General features: G+C 44.7%; 1 protein-coding gene across 2 annotated transcripts in view; it reads right to left on the reverse strand.

Moving 5' to 3' along the window:
• Nucleotides 1–12,777: 12,777 nt before the first annotated feature.
• Nucleotides 12,778–22,640, reverse strand: part of xpnpep2 (X-prolyl aminopeptidase 2) — an 85,391-nt gene continuing 75,528 nt past the window's right edge. For both annotated transcript variants that reach the window (XM_033030554.1, XM_033030553.1), the window contains 3 exons: nucleotides 17,002–17,078; nucleotides 14,748–14,846; nucleotides 12,778–13,182 (listed from right to left, as the gene is read on the reverse strand). In XM_033030554.1, coding sequence (XP_032886445.1) covers nucleotides 12,982–13,182; nucleotides 14,748–14,846; nucleotides 17,002–17,078 — 377 coding nt within the window. In that variant the 3' untranslated portion in view covers nucleotides 12,778–12,981. The remainder of the gene's footprint in view (nucleotides 13,183–14,747; nucleotides 14,847–17,001; nucleotides 17,079–22,640) is intronic.

Consider the following 22,640-nt stretch of genomic DNA (forward strand, 5'->3'; position numbering starts at 1 on the left):
CCGATGATGTTCTCCTTATGTTCACCGATCCTGGTGACCTGCGGAGGATGCGTGATTGCCAGAAGATATTCTCGGCTGCATCTTCTGCCAGGATTAATTGGAGCAAGTGCTCTGGACTTTTAGTGGATCAGTGGCAGGTGGACTCCCTGCCAGAGGAGATGGTAATGTTTGCGTGGAGCACCACGCACCTCCTCTATCTGGGGGTGTACCTGAGTCCCACTGAGGATGCTTGGCCGGCAAACTGGCAGGAGTTGGAGACTAAAGTGGTTGCCAGGCTGGGGCGCTGGTCAGGTCTGCTTGGAGTTCTTTCTTTTCAGGGGAGGGTGTTGGTCATAAACCAGCTGGTGGCCTCCATGTTATGGTACCGGCTGGCTACTCTTGTCCCGCCTTCCATTTTTGTAAATGCTTTACAGAAGAAGCTGGTGGACTTCTTTTGGGGAAATAGGAAGCACTGGGTTTCCGCAGCGGTCCTGCCGTTAGAGGAGGGTGGCCAGTCCGTGGTATGCGTGCGGACCCAGGTGGCGGCTCTCCGCCTCAGGACTCTGAGGAGGTATATGTATATAGAGAACCCCCCCAGATGGCACGTTTTGGCCACGTATTTTTTCCGACGGGGTCGTTGTCTAAGGGGGGTCTCGCGGCTCCCGGAGGCGGGCATCAGTCGACCCGCCCTAAGGGGCTTGCCTGTTTTCTACCGGGATGTGTTAAGAGTGTGGAATCTGGTTGTTTTCAGCCAGCGTGTTGCTCCATGAGGGGAGGGGGATGTTGCGGCTGCGGGAGTGGCCGGTCCTCACCAAATCATGGCGGGTGTCGAGGAGAGGCGCGAGCCTAGAGTGGTTTTGAATGAGCTCTTACCCGCTCCGTCAGATCTGCTCATCGGGCCTTGGTTCCGGGATATATCTCGGACACCGGCTCCACACAACCTGAGCCGCCTTTCGGAGATGATTAGCGTGCTGTTTCGTGACGCGAAGAGACGGTCACTGTATAGAATGTTCCTGCACATTCTGCACCTCCTTGCCTTCGTCTCCCGTCCCGACACTCCATGGCGGACGGTGTTACCACCTGAAGGCGGGGAAGGTCCTTGTTGGCTCCCAAGACCTGGGGTGGAGAGTGCTGCACAGAGCGGTGGCATGTAACAAACTTTTGAGTCGGTTCACAGACTCGTCCGCTGCCTGTATTTTCTGTGGCGAGGAAGAGACCGTGTTCCACATTTATATAGAGTGTGAGAGGCTACTGCCCCTGTATCAATATCTGAAGGGGCTGTTCCTAAAGTTCTGGTTACATTTTAGTCCTACGATTCTTGTGTTTGGACACAAGGCAGGGTGTGGAGAGAGCCAAGTGGGAGGGTGGGACCTACCTGTCGGTCTACTCCTGGGCCTGGCCAAGATGGCCATACGCGGGTCCAGGCAGCAGGCGATGGATGGTCAGGCAAGAGTCGGCTGCTTGCCCCTCTTTCGGGCCTACGTCCGTGCACGTGTGTCCCTGAAGAGGGAACATGCGGTGTTCACGGGGACTTTGGAGGTATTCCTTGGGCGCTGGTCACCACGTGGGGTTGAGAGTATTTTGAATAATTATTGTAATGTTGTACTATAATGACACTTGGTATAATGTAATTTCGTTTTGTGTATGACGTGATCTGTTGTATTATTTGATGTGTTGAATAAAGTCTTGGAATTTGAAAAAAAAAAAAAAAAAAAAAAGAGAGGAGGGAAGGAGAGTTGGAGAGAGAGGGGGAGAGGGGGGGGGGGGAGAGAGGGGGGGGGGGGAGGAGAGAGCGGGAGAGAGGAGAGAGTGGGAGAGAGCTCCCTTCTGCTTCACCACCACTGTTGGCTGCCCTTTGTGAGGTGATTGGAGACCAAAACCAGTTACCCTTTAGATCTCCCTCTCCCTCCCCCTCCCCTTGCCTCCTTCTTTAGAGAGGGGGGAGGATGAGGGAAGGAAGGGGGGAGAGGGCAGAGGGGAGAGAGGAGTGTGCCTTGCTTGGTGGAGAAGGGGGATGTGGGAATGCTGTACGCAGGTGGTGACTCACTCTCACACTGGGATCCCCCCTGTCATTGCACCGTCTATCTGACTCCCTGCATCCCCCCCCCCCCCCCCCCCTCTATGGAGTGAAGGAAATATGCAACGTTTCGAGTCGAAACCCTTCTTTAGACCCGGCCCGAAACATTGGCTATTTCCTTCGCTCCATAGACGCTGCCTCACACCCGCTGAGTTCCTCCAGCATTTTTGTCTACCTTTTTATTTTCCAGTATCTACAGTTAATTCTTAGACGTTTTGCGGTGATGGCTGCATCTGCGGTTCCTTTCTGTTGGGGGGGAAAAGTCCTGGCCCGTGGTGGCTCCTGATAAGTGATGTGTTCCCTCCGCGGGTGCTGCCTTGCCCGCTGAGTTCCTCCAGCACTCTGTGTTTTTTGTTTGGCTCTGAAGTTGAAGGTGGATCCCCCTGTGTCTACCTTCAACTCCCTGTCTGTGGTGGCTCAGCGGGACGGGCAGGGGCTCAGGGGAGAGGGTTGCGGTTCTGGTCGAGACCCTTCTTCAGACAATCACAAATACTCTCACCGACGAGAGTTCAGTTCAGTCTAAAGAAGGGTCTTTTCTCCCGAGTCGCTGCCAGAGGTGAGCGGGCCGGCAGAAGGTGCTGAGATGGCAGTCGGTTCCGCTGTCCGGTGATGGAAGCCGCTCGTAGCCACGCGAGCTGCTTCTCTCCCCGGCCACAATGCGGTGACGCCCGGAGCGCCGCGGGAGCGGGGAGTGAGTGTTACTGGCATGAACCCGACCCTCTCCTTCTCAACGCTCCTTCCCTCCTCGCAACTTTACCCCTGGCTAGACTCCCCACACGCTGTGAAAGGAACTCTCCCCCGAATTGTCATGTTACCCACGGCACGTGACTCAATCACAATTATTTATTTATATATTTCTACGAAAATGTTTCCCAATTGGGCCCCGCACCTCCTAAGGCCGGCCCTGCACCACAGCATTCATCACTGTGGTGGGAGGCACAAAGTTCAGTTGCTGTAGGTACTCCTCAGGTTGACCAGTGTGTCATGGAGGGGGTGAGCTGTATTGTGCAGGATGCCCCACAGTTTGAAGTGCATCCTTCCCTCCAAGACCAACTATCATGAATCCAACTCCACCCCCTGGACGATGCCAGCCTTCCTGATGAGTTTATTGATTGTATTGGTTTCCGCAGCCTTCGCCCTGTTGCCCCAGCACATGGCAGTGAAGAAGATGGCACTGGCCACCGATTGGTAGAACATCTGCAGTATCTTACTGCAGACATTGAAGGAGCGGAGCCTTCTCAAAAAGTACAGGCGACTCTGTCCCTTCTTGTAAATTTGCCTCAGCGTTCCTGGACCAGTCCAGTTTACTGTCTATGTACACTCCAAGGTATTTGTACCCCCTGGTAAACTGCGCATCCACACCATTGATGGAGACACGAGACAAGATAACTTGCTTACTGCTTAGCTCCGTGTTCACCCCAGTTTCATCTATCGGAGACAGACCCCTCCCCCACCCTCCCTTCTGAGCTTCTTGTGTTTCTGCTACAATTCTGAAGATGGGTCGCCAACCTGAAATATTAACCCTGTTTCTCTTCCCACACATGCGGCCTGACCTGCTGAGAATTATCAGCATTTTCTGTTTTTGTTACCATGAGGAAGTCTGATTTCTTAAGATTTTAATTTGCGCCTCCTCCAACTGAATGGGCCAGGTTGCCATAGTAACTACTGTAATTGTTTTCTGTTTGACGATATTAGTGTCAATTGGAAACTAAAATTGAAACAAACTGCGCTACTTTAATTACAAATTGCATTTAAATTTGCTGCTCACAACACTTTTGCTTTGTATATTTTGTATGTGCTTCCTCTAAAATTCAAAGATACAAGTGAAAATATAATAATTCATGATTTCAATATATTTGATATTGTATAGACAGGATTTGTCTCATGTACAATTTGTCTCATTGTGTCAGTGGTGGTCAAGAAATAGCCATTGCCTGATCCAGCATGATGTTCATGTTGTATTTTGTGTAGTTATGTTCATTCATGATATATTATTAATGAATACAACTAATTTCTTTGAATTGTCAACAAATTATTATTTGTTTGTAAGTAAAAATTGCTTTCTCTGGTATAAAACATGTCCGTTTCAAACATCACTCGATCATGACCAACAAAGGAGTGAAATTACAAAGGGTCTGACTCGAATGTTTCCGTTTTACCTGACTACAGAGTGCGTCAGAGGATTGCAAGATACCTCATATTGCACCATTGTTGAAAACAATATGATATGGACCAAGTGCTGGCAGGTGGGACTAGTGTAGCTGGGACATGTTGGCCGGTATGAGCAAGTTGAGCCGAAGGACCTGTTCCCACTGTATCATCTATGACTCTATGATGGTGGAGAGATCAATACCCATGATGGATCGAGAAATGTCCACCATTTTCTACAACCTCCTTAGTGCTTGGGCATTCAAGCTACCGAACCAGGCAGTGATTCAACCAATCAGTATGTTCTCCACTATACGCCTGTATAAGTTCAATTCAATTCATGCTGAATCTCCTTAATCTTCTGAAGAAGTATAATTTATAATCTGGCTCCCATCTGCTTTGGGGCCACCTCCTGCACCTACACACAACTGACTGACTTCACCACCAACTTCCATCCGGCACTCCAATACACCTGGACGATTTCCGACACTTCCCTACCATTCCTTGACCTCACCATCTCCATCGCAGGGGACAGACTCCTGACCGACATACATTACAAACCCACTGACTCACATGGCTATCTGGACTACACGTCTTCCAACCCTGCCCCCTGTAAAGACTCCATCCCCTACTCCCAATTCCTCCGCCTACGCCGCATCTGTTCCCAGGATGAGACATTCCATATCAGGGCATCGGAAATGTCCTTGTTCTTCAGGGAACGGGGATTCCCCTCCGCCACCATAGATGAGGCTCGCACCAGGGTCTCATCCATACCCCGCAACACTGCTCTCTCTCCCCATCCCCGCACTCGCAACAAGGGCAGAGTCCCCCTAGTCCTCACCTTTCACCCCACCAGCCGGCAAATACAACAAATAATCCTCCGCCATTTCCGCCACCTCCAACGTGACCCCACCACTCGCCACATCTTCCCATCTCCCCCTATGTCTGCCTTCCACAAAGACCGCTCCCTCCGCAACTCCCTTGTCAATTCTTCCCTTCCCTCCCGTACCACCCCCTCCCCGGGCACTTTCCGTTGCAACCGCAAGAAATGCAACACCTGTCCCTTCACGTCCCCCCCTCGACTCCATTCAAGGACCCAAGCAGTCGTTCCAGGTGCGACAAAGGTTCACCTGTATCTCCTCCAACCTCATCTACTGCATCCGCTGCTCTAGATGTCAGCTGATTTACATCGGGGAGACTAAGCGGAGGTTGGGCGATCGTTTCGCCGAACACCTCCGCTCAGTCCGCAATAACCTACCTGAACTCCCGGTGGCTCAGCACTTCAACTCCCCCTCCCATTCCCAATCCGACCTCTCTGTCATGGGTCTCCTCCATTGCCAGAGTGAGCAACAGCGGAAATTGGAGGAACAGCACCTCATATTCCGTCTGGGGACCTTGCGTCCGGATGGCATTAACATTGAATTCTCCCAATTTTGCTAGCCCTTGCTGACTCCTCCCCTACCTTAACCCTCTAGCTGTCTCCTCCCACCCTCCCATCCGCCTGCCCTCGGGCTCCTCCTCCTCCTCCCCTTTTCCTTCCTTCTCCCCCCCCCCCCCCACCCCCCATCAATCTGAAGAAGGGTTTCGGCCCGAAACGTCGCCTATTTCCTTTGCTCCATAGATGCTGCTGCACCCGCTGAGTTTCCCCAGCAATTTTGTGTACCTCCCATCTAACTACAGTTGTGCACAGTTCCTTCGTGACCTCCCTACTCTATGCTAATAAAGAAAAGCACCCATGAGTCTTATGTTTTAGCCATCTTTATTGACCTGTCCTGCTGCCTTGAGGATCTGTAGATGTACACTCCAATATCCTTTATTATGCCACACCACAGAAGATTCATCCATTTATCCACTCCCGTACCTTGCTGCAACTCAGGGCCGGATTTAGATGAAGTGAGGCCCTAAGCTATTTCACTTGTGAGGGCCCCCCCCTCCCAATCTCCCACCCCCACGACTAGAGGACCATGACTACCCAACAGTGACAGTGTGACACTTTTAGATCCTACTGTATGATATCATTAAACAGTTGGTTTTAAAATACATATTGGATTCACCGCTGAGCGAGCGATGCCTTACCTGGATCGCCGTTTGAAGCTCTTGAGTGTTGGGCCTGCTGCTTCAACATCATGGAGCTGTGGTTTGCGGAGGTCCCAGCCTCGGGCCGCGCTGATTTTAATATCGCGGAGCCCTGGGAACCCTTTGCCGAGGGCCGCCAGCGTGAATCTCCGCCCAGCTCAGCCTGTGGACTTCGGGAGCCACGGTCTCCGGTAGGAAGTGGCCGATTCGGAAGTCCAAGCCGCTGAGAATTTTCTCCCGTTCCGATGTCGGATGGTGACCCCCAAATTTCATTGTACCAATGATGGGAGGTCCAAGAGGAGGGGGTCCGTTGGAGACGGGAAAAGGGATCATCAATGGGGGCGAGGACTCCTTCCCATGGAATAACGGTGTGAGGCGGAGGCAACGGAAGAAGAGCTCCAAATCGTGGCGGGCGCGGAACTCATTGAGGTGGGGACGGAGGGGGACAAAGGTGAGACCTCTGCTGAGGACAGACCATTCGGTATCAGAGAGGGGGAGGTCAGGGGGGATGGTGAACAAACAGCAGGGATGGGGGTTGGTGCCGGAGGAAGGCAGGTGAGTGGACTGAGGCCAAGGCGATGTCTGGAGGAGGGGTGGTGGGTGGTCAGGGGGTATGAGGACTGTAGTGTGGGTGGGGAAGAGCTGGGGTCACATGGTTTGAGGGGAATGGGGAAGACCCAGTGGAACAGCCACTGAGGTTACCAGAGTTAGGGGGACTAGCGCTAGGACCCAGCGCAGTCAAACCCAGGGGAGTGGGAATCTGCAGCGTGAAAACTTCAGGCCCGGTGCTGAGTCCAGGCTGCAGGTAAGGCGATGGCTGCGGGCTGCTGGAGGGCGGTGGAGTGGCCAGGGTCAGCGGGCAGAGAGTAGGAGGTCCCGGTGGGCGGATGGTTGGTGGGGCTGTGAGGTTCGACGGGTCTGGTGAGGCAGCGAGGTGAGTAGGCCCCCCGCCTAGATCTCGAGGTCCTAAAATTAAGCTTGTCCAGCTTATACGTAAATCCAGCCCTGCTGCAACTCCTCAAATGCATGACCTTCTTTACATTAAATTGCCACTTTTATGCACAACCTATCAGACTAATTGGATCTTACTGCAGTAAGATTTCACCTCACTGTCAACGATTTGACCTATACTCGTATTGCCCGCAAAGTTCCTTATGTACCATCCCCCCCCCCCCCCCCCCCCCCTCCACTACAATAAGGTCTAAATCATTAATATTTATAACAGGAGTCAAGGGATCAAGTAGATAGAATGCCTGCATTCGGATCAGTTAAATTATAGTTTGTAAATTTAATTAGGCATCTTGCCATATTCTGAAAGATACTGTATCATTCCTGTTGGTGAATTTGTTACTAAAGCAGGAAAATAATATTAGCTTTCATGTAAAAGCAGAAATCTGCATAGAGTGTAGTTTCGGCCAAATACTTTTTGCATACCAAAAGTATTTTGAAGATTTTAATCCAGGAAATGTGCAAGCTAGATAAAAATCACTAGCTACCTGAGGTTGAAGTGGTACAGCTCCAGCAAAGGCTTTAATGCAGCAATAAACCCCACACCAAGCCACAATGTTCTCTTGTTGTATTTGACGATTGTTAACCTGTAGGAGTTGAGCTGGCATTCTCATGCAAAAATATGGGTCACAGCTGCAGACTGTTCAGTACCTCAAGCCTTATGCAACAGTTCGCAATTAGAAATCAATCCAGTTGCATTCTTGCACCAATATTTTTTATCAAAACTAAAACATTCTCATGAATCACCGGAGTAGCGGGATCAAGGAAAGAACATTCACGTCGCGGCCCTGTTTCCACCAATCTTTCCACCACCGCGCACAAGAAGCAATTGTTTGCAGATGCCATGAAGTGTGTTCAATTCAGGCTGAACAATTTCTAATCTTGTGATGTCGATTCGATAAGAAGACCCGAGTAGCTTCTGTAGCATAACCTGAGACCTGTGCCTAGAAATTGCAGAGAACTTGAATCTGTCAGCCATCTGTACGTCAGCTGATGAGGACAGGGTTGAGTTCACTTCCTTGTTTTCTTGATTCAACATACAACTCTTTCATTTTGCTACCGTTAAGGGTAGGCGTTGTACTGAGACCATGGTGCCTCAAGGTTTTCCATCGCTTTCCTGTACCTTGTCTCATTGTTGTAATTTATCCGGCAGACCACAGTGGTATCATCGGCAACTTTAAAGATCGAGTAGGTACTATAGTTTGCTGCACAATCACAGGTATACAGGGAATAGAGCAGGGAACTGAGCACACAACCCTAAGGGGTAGTCAGGATGGAGGAAATTTTATGACCAATTCTAAATGTTATTGCTGAGGTCTGCCAGATTAGACATTAGACTTTAGAGATACGGTGCAGAAAGAGGCTTTGCGGCCCGCCAAGTCCACGCCAACCAGTGATCACCCTGCACACTACACAATAGGAACAATTTACAATTTTTACTAAGCCAATTAACCTATAAATCTGTATCTTTGGAGAGTGGGAGGAACAACGTAGAAATCACGTTGGATGCCTAACTACGATTCATGCTGGCAAATGCGGTCAAATTTCTGGAGAGTGAAGTGACTCATACTTACTGTTATATTTCTATCCCTGTAGGTATATTTTCCATCATGCATTAAAATACTCAAACTTCTAGACACTCTCTTATGGCAATGTAGCTGCTGTGTTTCAAATTTAATTCTGTAAAACTTGATGAATCAAAATGAAAAGCTGTGTCGAATAGTTTGTAGTTGGAATCAAGTGCCAAGGGATAGCTAGGTGGGAAATTAGTGCTTATATCATATCTTTTAGAGTATGATTGCTTTCTTGTGAATAATAAAAAATCTTTTAAGTTCTTGAATGGTGCAAGAAAAATGACTTCTACTGCAGAAGTAGGATTCTACAACTCAGCTACTGCAGAGAATAATTTATTGATGAGATAACGATTCAGAGAGTGAATTATAACCTTTCTGCACGCAAACACATCTCTTTTCCTGAAGTCTACTGCACGGAAATGGAATTTGCATTGTTATAAAACAAATATTATCCTTATTCACAAAGGACATTGCAGCTCTTCTGCATTTATAGACATTAAAACAAACGAATGGATAGATCATAGCTGATTGAGATGCATATTTTATTAGTGTTTCTCATCCTCAACAACACGTATATACATTAATTTAGTAAAATATTTCACACTTCATAACAAACAAATTTTGAGGTATTAGGATTCATGATCAAAAGATTGCTTAAAGAGCTAGATTTCAAGTAAGGGAGATAGAAAGCCAGAAGACTATAATTAGTTGAGCTTTATTGTAGCTGCAGAACTGTAAGATTGGAGAGAGAGAGAAAGAGAGAGAAAGAGGGAGGGAGAGTGGGAGGGAGAGTGAGAGAGCGGGAGAGAGAGGAACACAGCAATGGGGAATATGAAAAAACTCTATAATATTAAATCAGTGTTGAAGTTACCAGTGTTCTTCTGCAGCTGCAGCGTGATAGATGAACAGAACTTGATTCAAGATAGAATAAATGCATTGTTACTTAGTTAATTTTCCAGACAATCTTTCAAATTATTTAGCCATAGTGTATAAAAATTGGAAACAGGAACATTATCATATCAAACTGAGAAAGTAGCCTTAGAAATAGTTGAACATGTAAAAAAAAACTGCAGATGCTGGAAATCTAAAATAAAAACTGAAAATGGTGGAAATACTCATCAGATCAGGACACATCTACAGAGGGTCTTCAATGTTGCAGATGCAGCCTGACCTGCTAAGCCTATCAAGCTTTTACTGGTTTAGACATGGATGTGTGCTGCAAAATGTGAGTTATGTTGTCAATGTGCAGCATGCCAAGGCCTTGTGTGCCACTGAGCTGCTGTTGCAAGCTCTTTTGTTGCCCAGCAGCATGTATAAAGAAAAATGTAGCGTTTGGAACCGTGAAATGAGGGAAACAAAGATTTCACAGAACAGACGCCCGATTGGAGTAGAGGTCAGCTTGCTGTTGTGTGGATATTGAGGGTCGAATTGGCCAACTTCATTTGGGACAGAGCAGGTGGGGTAAATGACATGGAAAGCAGTCATAAAGACTCCTATATAGCCTAGAATATCGGGGTGCTTTTGATGTCAGCGATTCTGAAATTAAGGGATAAAGTTTTGTGTTCACAGTGATTCAAAGAGGAATTTGTTATAACTGCAAAGGTGTTGCTTGGAATGGGATAGAGGGTTAATGGGTGAGAGCTGGCATAGAGTGTATGGCCTCTGCCACTGCATAGTATGGTTAACATTGACAGATGAAGGAAATAATAACTTTTTAGTACTTTAGTGGAAGCAAGAAGTTTATCTGGGTCAAAGCTTTCTTTGGTTTTATGTTTACAATCTTCTATGCGTAGTAAACACTTGAAAAATGCTAGAAGGTTGAGTACGAAGTTGAAAATAGGCTAAAAGTATTTTCTTCAAACTATTCTGCAGAGACTACATGGCAGAGATATAGCTGGGTTTTTTTATAACTCATTATCCAATTCATGGAGAACTGCCATCTGGGTGTTCTGACACTTGGAGCTCCTGCAGTCACTTAATATTATGTTTGTGGTTCACATAAAACATCGTATCAGCTCTGCAACTTTGATCTTGGCAGTTACAGCAAGTTATTATTTTGCTCAGCTTCGGAGATGCCTAAATGGATGTGGATGTGGAGAGGATGTTTCCATTAGTGGAAGAGTCTAGGACTAGAGGTCATAGCCTCAGAATTAAAGGACATTCTTTTAGGAAGGAGATGAGGAGACATTTCCTTAGTCAGAGGGTGGTGAATTTGTGGAATTCTTTGCCACAGAAGGTTGTGGAAGCCAAGTCAGTGAATATTTTTAAGGCAGAGATAGATAGATTCTTGATTACTAGACGGGTCAGAGGTTATGGGGAGAAGGCAGGAGAATAGAGTTAGGAGGGAGAAATAAATCAACCATGATTGAATGGCAGAATAGACTTGATGGGCCGAATGGTCAAATTCTACTCCTATTTCTTATGACCTTACGATTTAAGAAAGTTAAGGCAAATATTATCAAGGCTGATTTTCTTTTTGTATTTGGGCACAGCGGTAGAGTTGCTGCCTTACAGCGAATGCAGCGCCGCAGACCCTGGTTCAATCCCGACTACGGGTGCTGTCTGTACGGAGTTTGTACGTCCTCCCCGTGACCTGCGTGGGTTTTCTCCGAGATCTTTGGTTTCCTCCCACACTCCAAAGACGTACAGGTTTGCAGGTTAATTGGCTTGGTAAATGTAAAAATTGTCCCTAGTGTGTGTAGGATAGTGTTAATGTGTGGAGATCGCTGTCCGGCACGGACCTGGTGGGCCGAAAGGCCTGTATCTCGAAACTAAACTAAACTAAAAAATCACCCAAAGTCACTTATTCAGTCTGAAGAAGGGTCCCGACCCAAAACCTCATCTATCCATGTTCTCTGGGGATGCTGCCGAACCCGCTGAGTTACTCCAGCACATTGTGTCTTTTTTTTCCCCTGCTATATTTTATTATATGCTACCCTTATTTTAATTCAAGTGTAATTCTCATTCGCAGCAAAAGATAACCCTTGGGAAAGTGTCCCTAATGTGGGCAGAGAACTGTTATGCTATAAAATAAAATAATCTTCTATTTTGCCATAGATAGAGACCAATCTGAAAGCCTGAATCTCAGTGAATGGAACTATATGAAGAATGCGATATCCTACATCAGCAGAGCAGCTCTGGTAGTGAGGGAACTAAAAATGTCAGGTTTCTCTTGCTGGGAAATTGACATAAAAACTGATGATACTTCCTCTAATATATGATTATAAATTTATAAAAAGATAGAAATATATAAAATGAAGAGATCCGTAGATAGGATAGTCAGAATCTTTTTGTCAACTTGGAAATGTCAAAGACCAGAGGGCATAGCTTTAAAATGACAGGGGCAAAATTTAAAGGAGATGTGTGGGGCAAGTTATTTTATACAGATGGTGCTAGGTGCTTGGAACATGCTGCTCGCTGTAGTGGTTGAGACAGAAACAATAGTGGAGTTTAAGAGGCTATTTGATAGGCATTTGGATATACGGGGAATGGAGGAATATGAATCTTGTTGAAGGCAGATGAGATCAGTTTATATTGACAATATGTTTGGCACAGACATTGCGGGCCGAAGGGCCAGTTCCTGTGTTCTACGTTCCTATAGCGCAGTGTTTTTTTAAAATTGAACACACTAGTATGTGTTTTATATTTCTGTAGTATTTTTGTTTATTAGTGCAACATTTCACTGTTGCCGTATAATACAAGTGACACCTAGTTTTCACATTAATACATGGAATAACCTGCAATGAGAATAATTCATGGGATTTCTTTCTGTTAAGGGGCAGCACGGTGTCACAGTGGTAGAGTTGCTGCCTTACTGCGCCAGAGGCCAGGGTTTGAGACTGACTATGGGTGCTGTCTCTATGGAGTTTGTACATTCTCCTTGTGACCTGTGTGGCTTTTTCTCCAGGTGCTCTGGTTTCCTCCCACACTCTAAAGATGTACAGGTTAATTGGCTTGGTAAAATTATAAATTGTCCCTAGTGTGCGTAGGATAGTGTAAGTGTGTGGTGATTGATAGTCGGCATGGACTCGGTGACCTGATGGGCTGTTTCTGCACTTTATCACTAATCAAAACTGAAAGGTCTGTGAAAAAGGTTAGGTTTATGAATTTTAAGGATTACTATTGAAGTTTTTCCTGTAATATTAAATTTCCCAACATGACTCCAACCAAAAGAGGAAATGATAATGTCACAAAAGCACTGTGTGAAAATAGTTGAGTGTGTTTCTGAAGCCAGTTATATTCTTCCATTAGGTTTTGTGCGTATAGCTCAGGGGATACTATCTTCCAGATCTTGTTATAATAATTGTTAAGCCAGTGAATCTAGAAAAGATAATATTGAAAAAAAATTAAGTGCAAGTCATAATAACAGGAATAATATAATTTCCAAATTCATTTTCAGTGGTAGCTGCAGTATTGTGCTATGCTTTGCTATGCAGACTTAAGCTGTAGTGGATAGATATCTAGTTACCACACTAGGACTAACAGTTACAACCAATAACATGTTCATCACGACTTAGTCCATTGCATTGATTTAAATGAATTTGGACACATTTTTAGTTCAGTTCTGTTTAGTTAATTTAGTTTACTGTCACGTTTACCGAGATACAGTAAACAGCTTTTTTTGTTGTGTGCTGTCAAGTCAGCGGAAAAACTATACATGATTACAATTAAGCCATCCACAGTGTACAGACACGGGGTAAACGGAATAATGTCTCGAGCTAGATTAAATCCAGCAAAATCCTATTAAAGATAGTCTGAAGGTCTCCAATGAGGTAGATGGTAGGTCAGGATCGCTCTCTAGTTGTTAATTGAATGGTCCAGTTGCTTGATAACAGCTAGGAAGAAGCTGTCCCTGAATCTGGAGGTGTGCATTTTCACACTTCTGTACCTCTTACTTGATGGGAGAGGGGAGAAGAGGAAGTGACCATGGGTGAGACTGGTCCTTGATTATGCTGATGGACTTGCTGAGGCAGCATGAAATGTGTGTAGATGGAGTCAATGGAAGGGAGGTTGGTTTGTGTGATGGTCTAGGCTACGTTCATGACTGCAATTTCTTGTAGTCTTGAATGGAGCCGTTCCCAAACAGTGCCCAGAAATTCTGAAAGCGTGTTGGATTAGTAATGCACTGTCTGGCCCACATATTGTTGTTATAAATGTCATTGAAGCAATAAGGTGCATAAAACTGCAGAGAGACGTTCAGGGTCATGTGAAGACCTCTATAGTCAAAGCATTGAAAAGGAGAACGCATATATTTTCCATCAATGCTATTTCAACCTGTTTGAAATAAATGATTTGGATAATGTATGTGGTGTCCTATATAATGACAAAGATAAACAATTACGCTACAACAAGCAAGTCTTTTCTCAGCAATTTACAAATATCTAAATGAGATGCCCGACGCTCTCAACAAATAAATGTTTTGAATGTCAAATAAACACAAAGAGTTCAACTTTTCTCTACTAGAACATGCAAAACACATCCCAAAAAGCTTCACATGAACGTTACCAGAAATAATTATGTATTAGGACGAGAACCTTAAGAGCCTAATTAAAATCATTGATTTTAAGAATTGTCTTGAAGAGGAATGAGAGATAGGTAGGTGAGAGGTTGGGAAAGGAACAGGTCCTAGGGAGCAGCAATAATACTTTGAGCACAATACTAAGTGCAGGAAGAACTTATTGGGTCAGGCAGCATCGGTGAAGGGAATTGACAGATGACATTTCAGATCGGGATCCCACTTTAGGTCACAGTATGTGGAGGGCCTGTCCATTCCATCCTTAGCTACTGCCTGACCTGCTGCGTTCTTCCAGCAGTTTGCATTTTGCTGAACATTCCAGCATCTGCGATTCTTTGTGTCAGCAGTAAAGAAACAATTAATCACTCACCTGCTGCTCATTTAAAATGGACAGATCAATCAATTTTCTTTCATAAGGAACAAGAGATATGTGTTCAAAGGTCATGTAGGGTATTCCACCAAACATATGCTGCACAAAAAAATGTTTAACAATTCTTATTTCACCTGCGGTTCAAATGCAACATAAATCATATGTGGTGGCATTGCAAGTATTTCCTCTAAAATCGCATTTCAGCATCAACTCATTCAACTAATCTTAATCCATATTTCAAAATAAAATGTTTTGATCAAATTCAAAACTCTATGTCCTAGAAGTTTTGACATCCAAATAGAGTAGATTATGACACCATGGGTACTGAAAGGCATTTAATTGTTTAACAAATGGAGATAAAATAGCAAGTAGTCTTGCTAGTCTTTTATCAAATACAGTCCTGGTTAATGTGAAGCTTTTTTTTCAATCAAATAAAATAAGCATTTGCTGATAAATTCGGATTACACCAGCACATCGGAAAAAAGGAACAGCAGTAAACTGGACCAAGACTCTCTGACCTGCCCCAGCAATCCACAAGATCATGGTTACTCTTCTATCGTTGCTTCATTTTCCTGCCTAATCCTCATATCTCTTCATTCTCCTGGATTCTAAAATCTATTAATCTGAACCTTGAACATGTTCAATGAGTGAGCATCCACAGCAGGTGGGATAGAGAATTCCAAATATCCCCAACTGTTCTGGTGAAGAAATTCTTTTAAACTGACCTTTTAAATTGAGACAATACCTCTTAGTTTTATTCTCTCCAGCTGAGATTGACAATCTCTAGGCATCCATTTTTGCCAAGGCCGTTGAGGATATTTTATGCTTCAATGAGATCTCCTTTCATTCTATATATCCGTACAAAAATATAGATCCATTTTGCTCAAAGCTCATGGGGCATAGCTTAGAAAACCGTTTTTTCACCATATCCAAGGGAAGCAAGTACATTTTTTCTAACATAAGGAGCCCAAACCTCCACACAGCATTCCAGGTATGGTCCCACTAATCTCTGGGCAATTGAGCAAAACTTTTAATTAGTGCATTCCAATTCCTTGCATAAATGGTCAACATGCCATGTGTTTTCTGAATTGTCTTCTGCCCTGCATGTTACAATCTTATTCACATACGAAGGCGCTGAAGACTCTCTGAGCTACTGTTTAATCACCAATTTGAGAACATTTTGTTTTTAATCTCTATCCAAGTTATCAATTTCACATGTGCCCGTATTTTACTTGATCTGTCATCTTCTCACCCACCCATTTATTAGATCATGAGAAATAGTAACAGGAATAGGCCATTCTGCCCACTGGAGTCTGTTCCACTATCCATTAAGACAATGGCTGATCCATCTGTTTCCATCCTCTTTCCTGCTTATCCTCATAACCCTTAATTCCCCTGTGATTAAAATATATATCTCATTTTTGAATATATTCAAGAATTCAGCCCCCAAACCTTTCTGGGGCCGAAGAATCACAACCATTTGAAAGGAGTAATTTTTCCTCATCTTAGTCTTAAATGCGTGCCCACTTACTCTTAAATGCGTATTCAGAGATTATGGCCTCTGACCCTCGGCTCTTCTATGACAAGACACAACCTTCCATTACTCAACCTATCAAACTCGCAAAGAATCTTACATGTTTCAAAGAGATAACCTCACATACTTCTAAATTCCATTGAGTTCAGATCCAATCTAGTCAACGTTTGCTCAATGACAATCCTTCCATACTCAAGATCATCTGAATAAACATTCCCTGAATTCCTTTCAATGATAATATGTCTTTGCTGCAACATAAGGATTGAAAGTGTCCACAACACATGCTCTCACCAGCGCCTTGTACAATTCACTTCCTTACTTTTATTTCCGAACAGCTTTGAAATAAAAGCCAGCATTAGACAATTTATTTTCTTGCATGCTGATGCAGTGTCTTTCCATGACATTCTGCTTTTATTTCAGAATTCAAATTTTTTTCAGTTTGGCCTTTATTTATTACGTGAAATATTATTTTAGTTTCAAAAGAATACATTTTAATCTATATGGTTGCAATATGCTTTCAACTCTATGCCATACTTTGCACAAGAATGTATTTCCGTGCAGTTCTTAAATGAATGCATAAAAGCTCTGAATGGTGCTGAAAATGCTAAAAGTTTTGATGCGTTCCAAAAACAATGTATTTATAGTAATTTTCTGCTTGCCAAAATATCTTGTCTGATTGGAGTGTTTGAGCTGTAAGACAACCATTTTCACAAGTTTTACCTTAGTGTCTGCCTTTACTACCATGACAATATCTTCAATCCGAATTCCAAATTCATTATCTTGATAATAGCCAGGTTCTGGAAAAGAAAAATGTACCACTTCAACATATGCCTTAAAGGGTCGCCCAGGAGGATATAACCAGGGATGCAAATTCAGATCTGAAATTGTTGCCTTTACATCATGCATAGTGATTGCATCATTTTTACCTGCCAGAAATTAGCAGACCAACTAACATTTAGTGCAAGGGCCAACATCTGGAAAATTTGGTAGCGCATGGTGTCCAGTGCATTGTGCGCTATTGAACAGGCCTTACACCAGTAAAGTGGTTTCCTTATTATCCATTGCAGTAAATCACTGACCAATCAAATATCTCTGTTGAGGTGATGTTATCAGGGTGGCACAGCATTGCCCAGTGACAGCTGTGGACTCAGTCAAGTCTGTTCAGGTATAGGTTTGAGGGCTCCATCAATAATGGCCCGGACATGGCAGGAGGATGCCAGCTTATGAAGTAGATAAGTGTTGCCGCTCTATATGTCTTGCAGCTTATGGGGACTCTGCTTGGGCTGTATTTGGAGTATAGTGTACAGTTCTGGTCGCCCCATTGCAGGACGGATGTGGATGCTTTGGAAAGGATGCAGAGGAGGTTTACCAGAATGTTGCTGGGATTAGAGGGTATTAACTATAAGAAAAGGTTGAACTAATTTGGATTGTTTTCTCTGGAACGTGGAGGGTGACGAGAGACCTGATAGATTTATACACAATCATGATGGCAAATATAGGATAGATAGCCAGAACATTTTTCCTCAGGGTGGAAATGTCAATGACTAAAGGGCAGAGGTTTCATGTGAGATTAAAAGAGATGCGAGGGGCATGTTTTTTACGCAGGAAATGGTGGGTGCCTGGAATGCACAGCCAGGGGTGGTGATGGTGGGCTGTTTCGATTGGCGCATGGATATGCAAGGACTGATGAGATTTGGATCATGTGAAGTCAGAGGAGATTAGTTTAACTTGGCATCATGTTCGGCAGGAATATTGTAGGCCAAAGAGCATGTTCCTGTACTGTTCTATGTTCTGTCTTAAAATCAGATTAGTAACCATACTTCTAACATCTACAGTCTCTTTGGTTACACGAAACACCCTCCATCCCAAGCTCGGTCACAGGGAAAGATTACCAGATAGATGGATGAAGAAATTCAAGGATGTTTGCAATGTCTCCTTAAAAGAAAATTCAATAACCCCCACTTATTCCTTGAACGTCCTGACCCACAATAGCTTAATCTGGAAAAGGAATATTTTGGATAGTATTTAGAAGCTTGAGTTCCTGCACCAATGGAAGCTCAACTTATGCATGGCATCGGCTCACAAGCTACTCAGCTGCACATTCTGCCAGGACCCCCCTCCCTCATCTGCAGACTCTTCCTGGCCTCATAAATCACCTGTGAACCCACAAAACTGGAGTAGCCACATCATCTTTCCTCCCAACAGACTGTCTCAGAGGGAAAAGTAAGAAGTATAAATAGGAGTATTTCAAGGCAATAGAGGTAGAAGTACTTGAGATAAGATTGATGGAGGTCATGGGCTATGCGGATGGCAATGAGGCCACTGAGGAGGTCAGAGGCCACGATAGTTTCTGTAGCTGTTGGACAGCTTGAGGAACCATCATTGAATCTCATCGTTCTCTGAGTGAGTGCTCCATATGTCTTCGAGGCCATGGACAATTGGTTCTAAACAGTGATGGTTGAGTCGTCTCCAGGGTCTTCCTGCAGGAGATGGCTCACCTCCAGAATCAGTAGCCTGGCCAGATTGCAAATGCATATCTATTCCAGAACCACCGGCATTCGACTATGTGAACAGAAGTATTCAAGAAGAAAAAATGTTGCAAAAGTAAATTAACAGAATTGTAGCCTGGAGCTAGCTCCATCCCTCAAGAGGTTCCACCAGAAAGTAGATTAAATTGTGTTCCTTCTTAAATACAGCGGATAGCACACTTTATCGTGTTGGTCGTTGCACTGATTATTTCGCTATCTGCAGGTACATGTGTGTGAATGAAAATCCTGGTATTGAAGCCGGCCTATATGTTGTTCTTGTGGATGCCACAGGACACCTTTGGTATCCTTTATGTATATCAGGTGCAAGGGGGGGTTCAGAAGCATTTTGCGTTACTTGCCATTAGTAGGTCCTCCTAGGTCATAACTGAGCATGGGCGATGCATCCAAGTTTGCAGGTGATGTGTGGTCGGATGCAAGCCTGGGCAATGTGATATGGAGGACAGGCTGTTGCCCATGCAGCACGTCCCCCCTGTCCACGTCGATGATCGATCCAAAGGAACAATAGGTTCCAACTTGCAGTTTGAACGTATTTTTCTGTTGCATTTTATTTTTCATTGGTATTGATATGCATAGAGCACTCATTCCTAGGGAAAGGTGTTGCTAAAGGGGCTGTCCCACTTGGGCGACCTAATTGGCGAGTTTAGGAGAGTTTAGGAGAGTTTGAAAAAATGTCATGTTGAAGATCTCCTACGACTGTGGAGAAGACCTCCTTCGACCTCCTTCGACCTCCTTCGACTATGTTGAAGATTAGCTTCGACTAGTTGCTACTAGCTACGACTAGCTACGACTAACTTCGGGGAAATTGGACACCGAATAGTGGAGAGTGAATACGACCTCCTTCGATCTCATTCGACCTCCATTCGACTATGATGAAGACTTCCTTCGACTACCTTCAACTGCATTTGACTACCTTCGATTACCTACGACTAACATGGTGACCTACTACGACTAAACCTACGAGTAAAAAGAGTATCGATTTTTTCCATGGCGCCCTTTTTTTACTCGCGGGGATTTTTCAACATGTTAAAAAAATATGCCGCAACCTAGCCGAGGCCTTGAGTACACAGGGACTACTCTTGGGCATGAAGGAGAGTTACAAAGACCTCCTACGACCTTGTGTCGACTATGCTGCGAGTACGAGTTGAGGGCAAACTCGCCAGAACTCACGGATTAGGTCGCCCAAATGGGACAGCCCCTTAACACTTTCCATATGATAGTTGAAGTAAGAAAACCTTGGAGCCATTGGAGAAATTTGATACAATGATGAAGAATAGCTGATGGTTTTCCAAACAAAAAAAGTTAATAAGGAGCTCAGCTTTAGACTGTGTGAACTTTGGTGCCCTAATTAGGTACCATCTCTGTTTCACAGTGTTTTCGGATTGCACTCTATTCCAAAGGTTGGGACAAGTGGGAGGCAGCTCAGGAGATAAACGTTTGTGTCACACAGCCATTCTAGATAGAGCCAAAGAGTGATACAGTATGGAAACAGGCCCTTCGGCCCAACTTGCCCACATCAGCTAACATGTCCCAGTTAAACTAGTCCCACCTGGTCCATATCCCTCCAAACCTGTCCTATTCATGTACCTGTCTAACTGTTTCTTAAATGTTGGGTTAGTGCCGGCCTCAACTACCTCCTCAGGCAGCTTGTTCCATACGCCCACCACCCTTTGTGTAAAAAAGTTACCACTCAAATTCCTATTAATTCTTTTCCCCTTCATCTTAAATTGATGCCCTCTGGTCCTCGATTCACCTACTCTGGGCAAGAGGCTCGGTGCAACTACCCGATCTATTCCTCTCATGATTTGATACACCTCTATAAGCTCGCCCCTCATCCTCCTGCGTTCCAAGGAATAGAGTCCCAGCCTAATCAACCTCTCCCTATAGCTCAGACCCTCTATCCCTGGCAACATCCTTGTAAATCTTCTCTGTATCCTTTCCTGCTTGACAACATCTTTTCTATAACATGGTGCCCAGAACTGAACACAATGAACTGTTTATAGACACAAGATGCTGGAGTAACTCAGCGGGACAGGCAGCATATCTAGACAGAAGGAATGAGTGACGTTTTTTGGGTCGAGACCCTTCTTCAGACTGACCAAGCGCAGACCTGCTGATCGTTTCGCTGAACACCTCCGCTCGGTCCGCCTAAACCTACTTGATCTCCAGTTGCTCAACACTTTAACTCCCCCTCCCATTCCCACACTGACCTTTCTGTCCTGGGCCTCCTTCATTGTCAAGAGTGAGGCCCAGCACAAATTGGAGGAACATCACCTCATATTTCGTTTGGGTAGCTTACACCCCAGCGGTATGAACAGTGACTTCTCTAACTTCAAGTAGTCCTTGCTTTCCCTCTCTCCCTACCCCTGCCTAGTTCTACTACCAGTCTTACTGTCTTTGACTAAATTTTATCTCTGTACCGCCCACTCCCCTGACATCAATCTGAAGAAGGATCTCAACCCGAAACGTCACCCATTCCTTCTCTCCAGAGATGCTGCCTGTCCCGCTGATGTACTCCATAATTTTGTGTCTACCTTCGATTTAAACCAGCATCTGCAGTTCTGTCCTACCCACTAATCAACAGGAGCTTATCTGTGTTTTTTTTTTAAATTACAAGAAAAAAAAAGATAGGGTGACATCAAAGTGTCTGGGCCCTTCCCACAGAGGAAAATAACATGGCCAGGTTCCCAAAAATACTGGAACCTGAATCTGTTGATGCATTGTCACTTTTGTCACACTCTGATCTTTCATTCATTTATCTCTGTACTTCCTTCTTCCTCCTTCTCCTTGTCTTGTTGGATTGTATTTATTCTTCAGTCCTCTTGTCCTACTTAACCTAAGTTCTCCATTGGATTTTGACTCCTTATCCACTAGTTACGTTCAAAGCTGGTGAATAAGTTGCTCCTTCCTTCATGTTAATGCCAGCTTGGTACATTTGGTTGGACTAGAACATTGACCTTTCACAGTGAAGCTAATGTTGCTATATTGTCAGTGATGTTACATTTCATATGAGATGTAACTTCAGGCTCTGTTGATTTTGGAGGATGTTAAAAAGGCCCATTCAGTGAACAGCAGGATGTCCTGCTGGTAATCTGCCCACACCAGTCTCTCAACAGATGCGAAAGAAACAGATGTATAATTTGTTGCAGGTCAGACCTACAGTAGCTGTGTGTCTATATAATCAGCAGTAAAATGTTTGAGGATCTGATAAGATGCTATAAAAATGCAAATTCCATCTTTTCTGCTGCTGTGGCTGTCCCACTTGGGCAACCTAATTGGCGAGTTTAGAAGAGTTTGAAAAAATGACATGTTGAAGACCTCCTTCGACTATGTAGAAGACCGCCTTCGACCTCCTTCGACTATGTTGAAGACCAGCTTCTACTAGCTACGAGTAGCTTCGGGAACATTGGACACCGAATAGTGGAGAGTGAAGACTACCTCATTCGATCTCCTTCGACTTCCCTTCGACTATGATGAAGACTATCTACGACTACCTTCGACTCCCTTCGACTACCCTTGATTACCTACGACCAACATGGAAACCTACTACGACCTACTAGGACTAAACCTACGAGTAAAAAAAGTATAGATTTTTTCCATGGCGACCTTTTTTTATTCGCGGACATTTTCTAACATATTGATAAAAACGCCGTGACCTAGCTGAGGCCTCGAGTACACGGAGACCACTCTCGAGCATGAAGGAGAGTTACGAAGACCTCCTACGACCTCGTGTGGACCATACTGCGAGTATGAGTCGAGGGCAAACTTGCCAGAACTGGCGGATTAGTTCGCACAAGTGGGACAGGCCCTTAA

Source organism: Amblyraja radiata, chromosome 12, assembly GCF_010909765.2.
Source record: "Amblyraja radiata isolate CabotCenter1 chromosome 12, sAmbRad1.1.pri, whole genome shotgun sequence".
NCBI classification, from domain to species: domain Eukaryota; kingdom Metazoa; phylum Chordata; class Chondrichthyes; order Rajiformes; family Rajidae; genus Amblyraja; species Amblyraja radiata.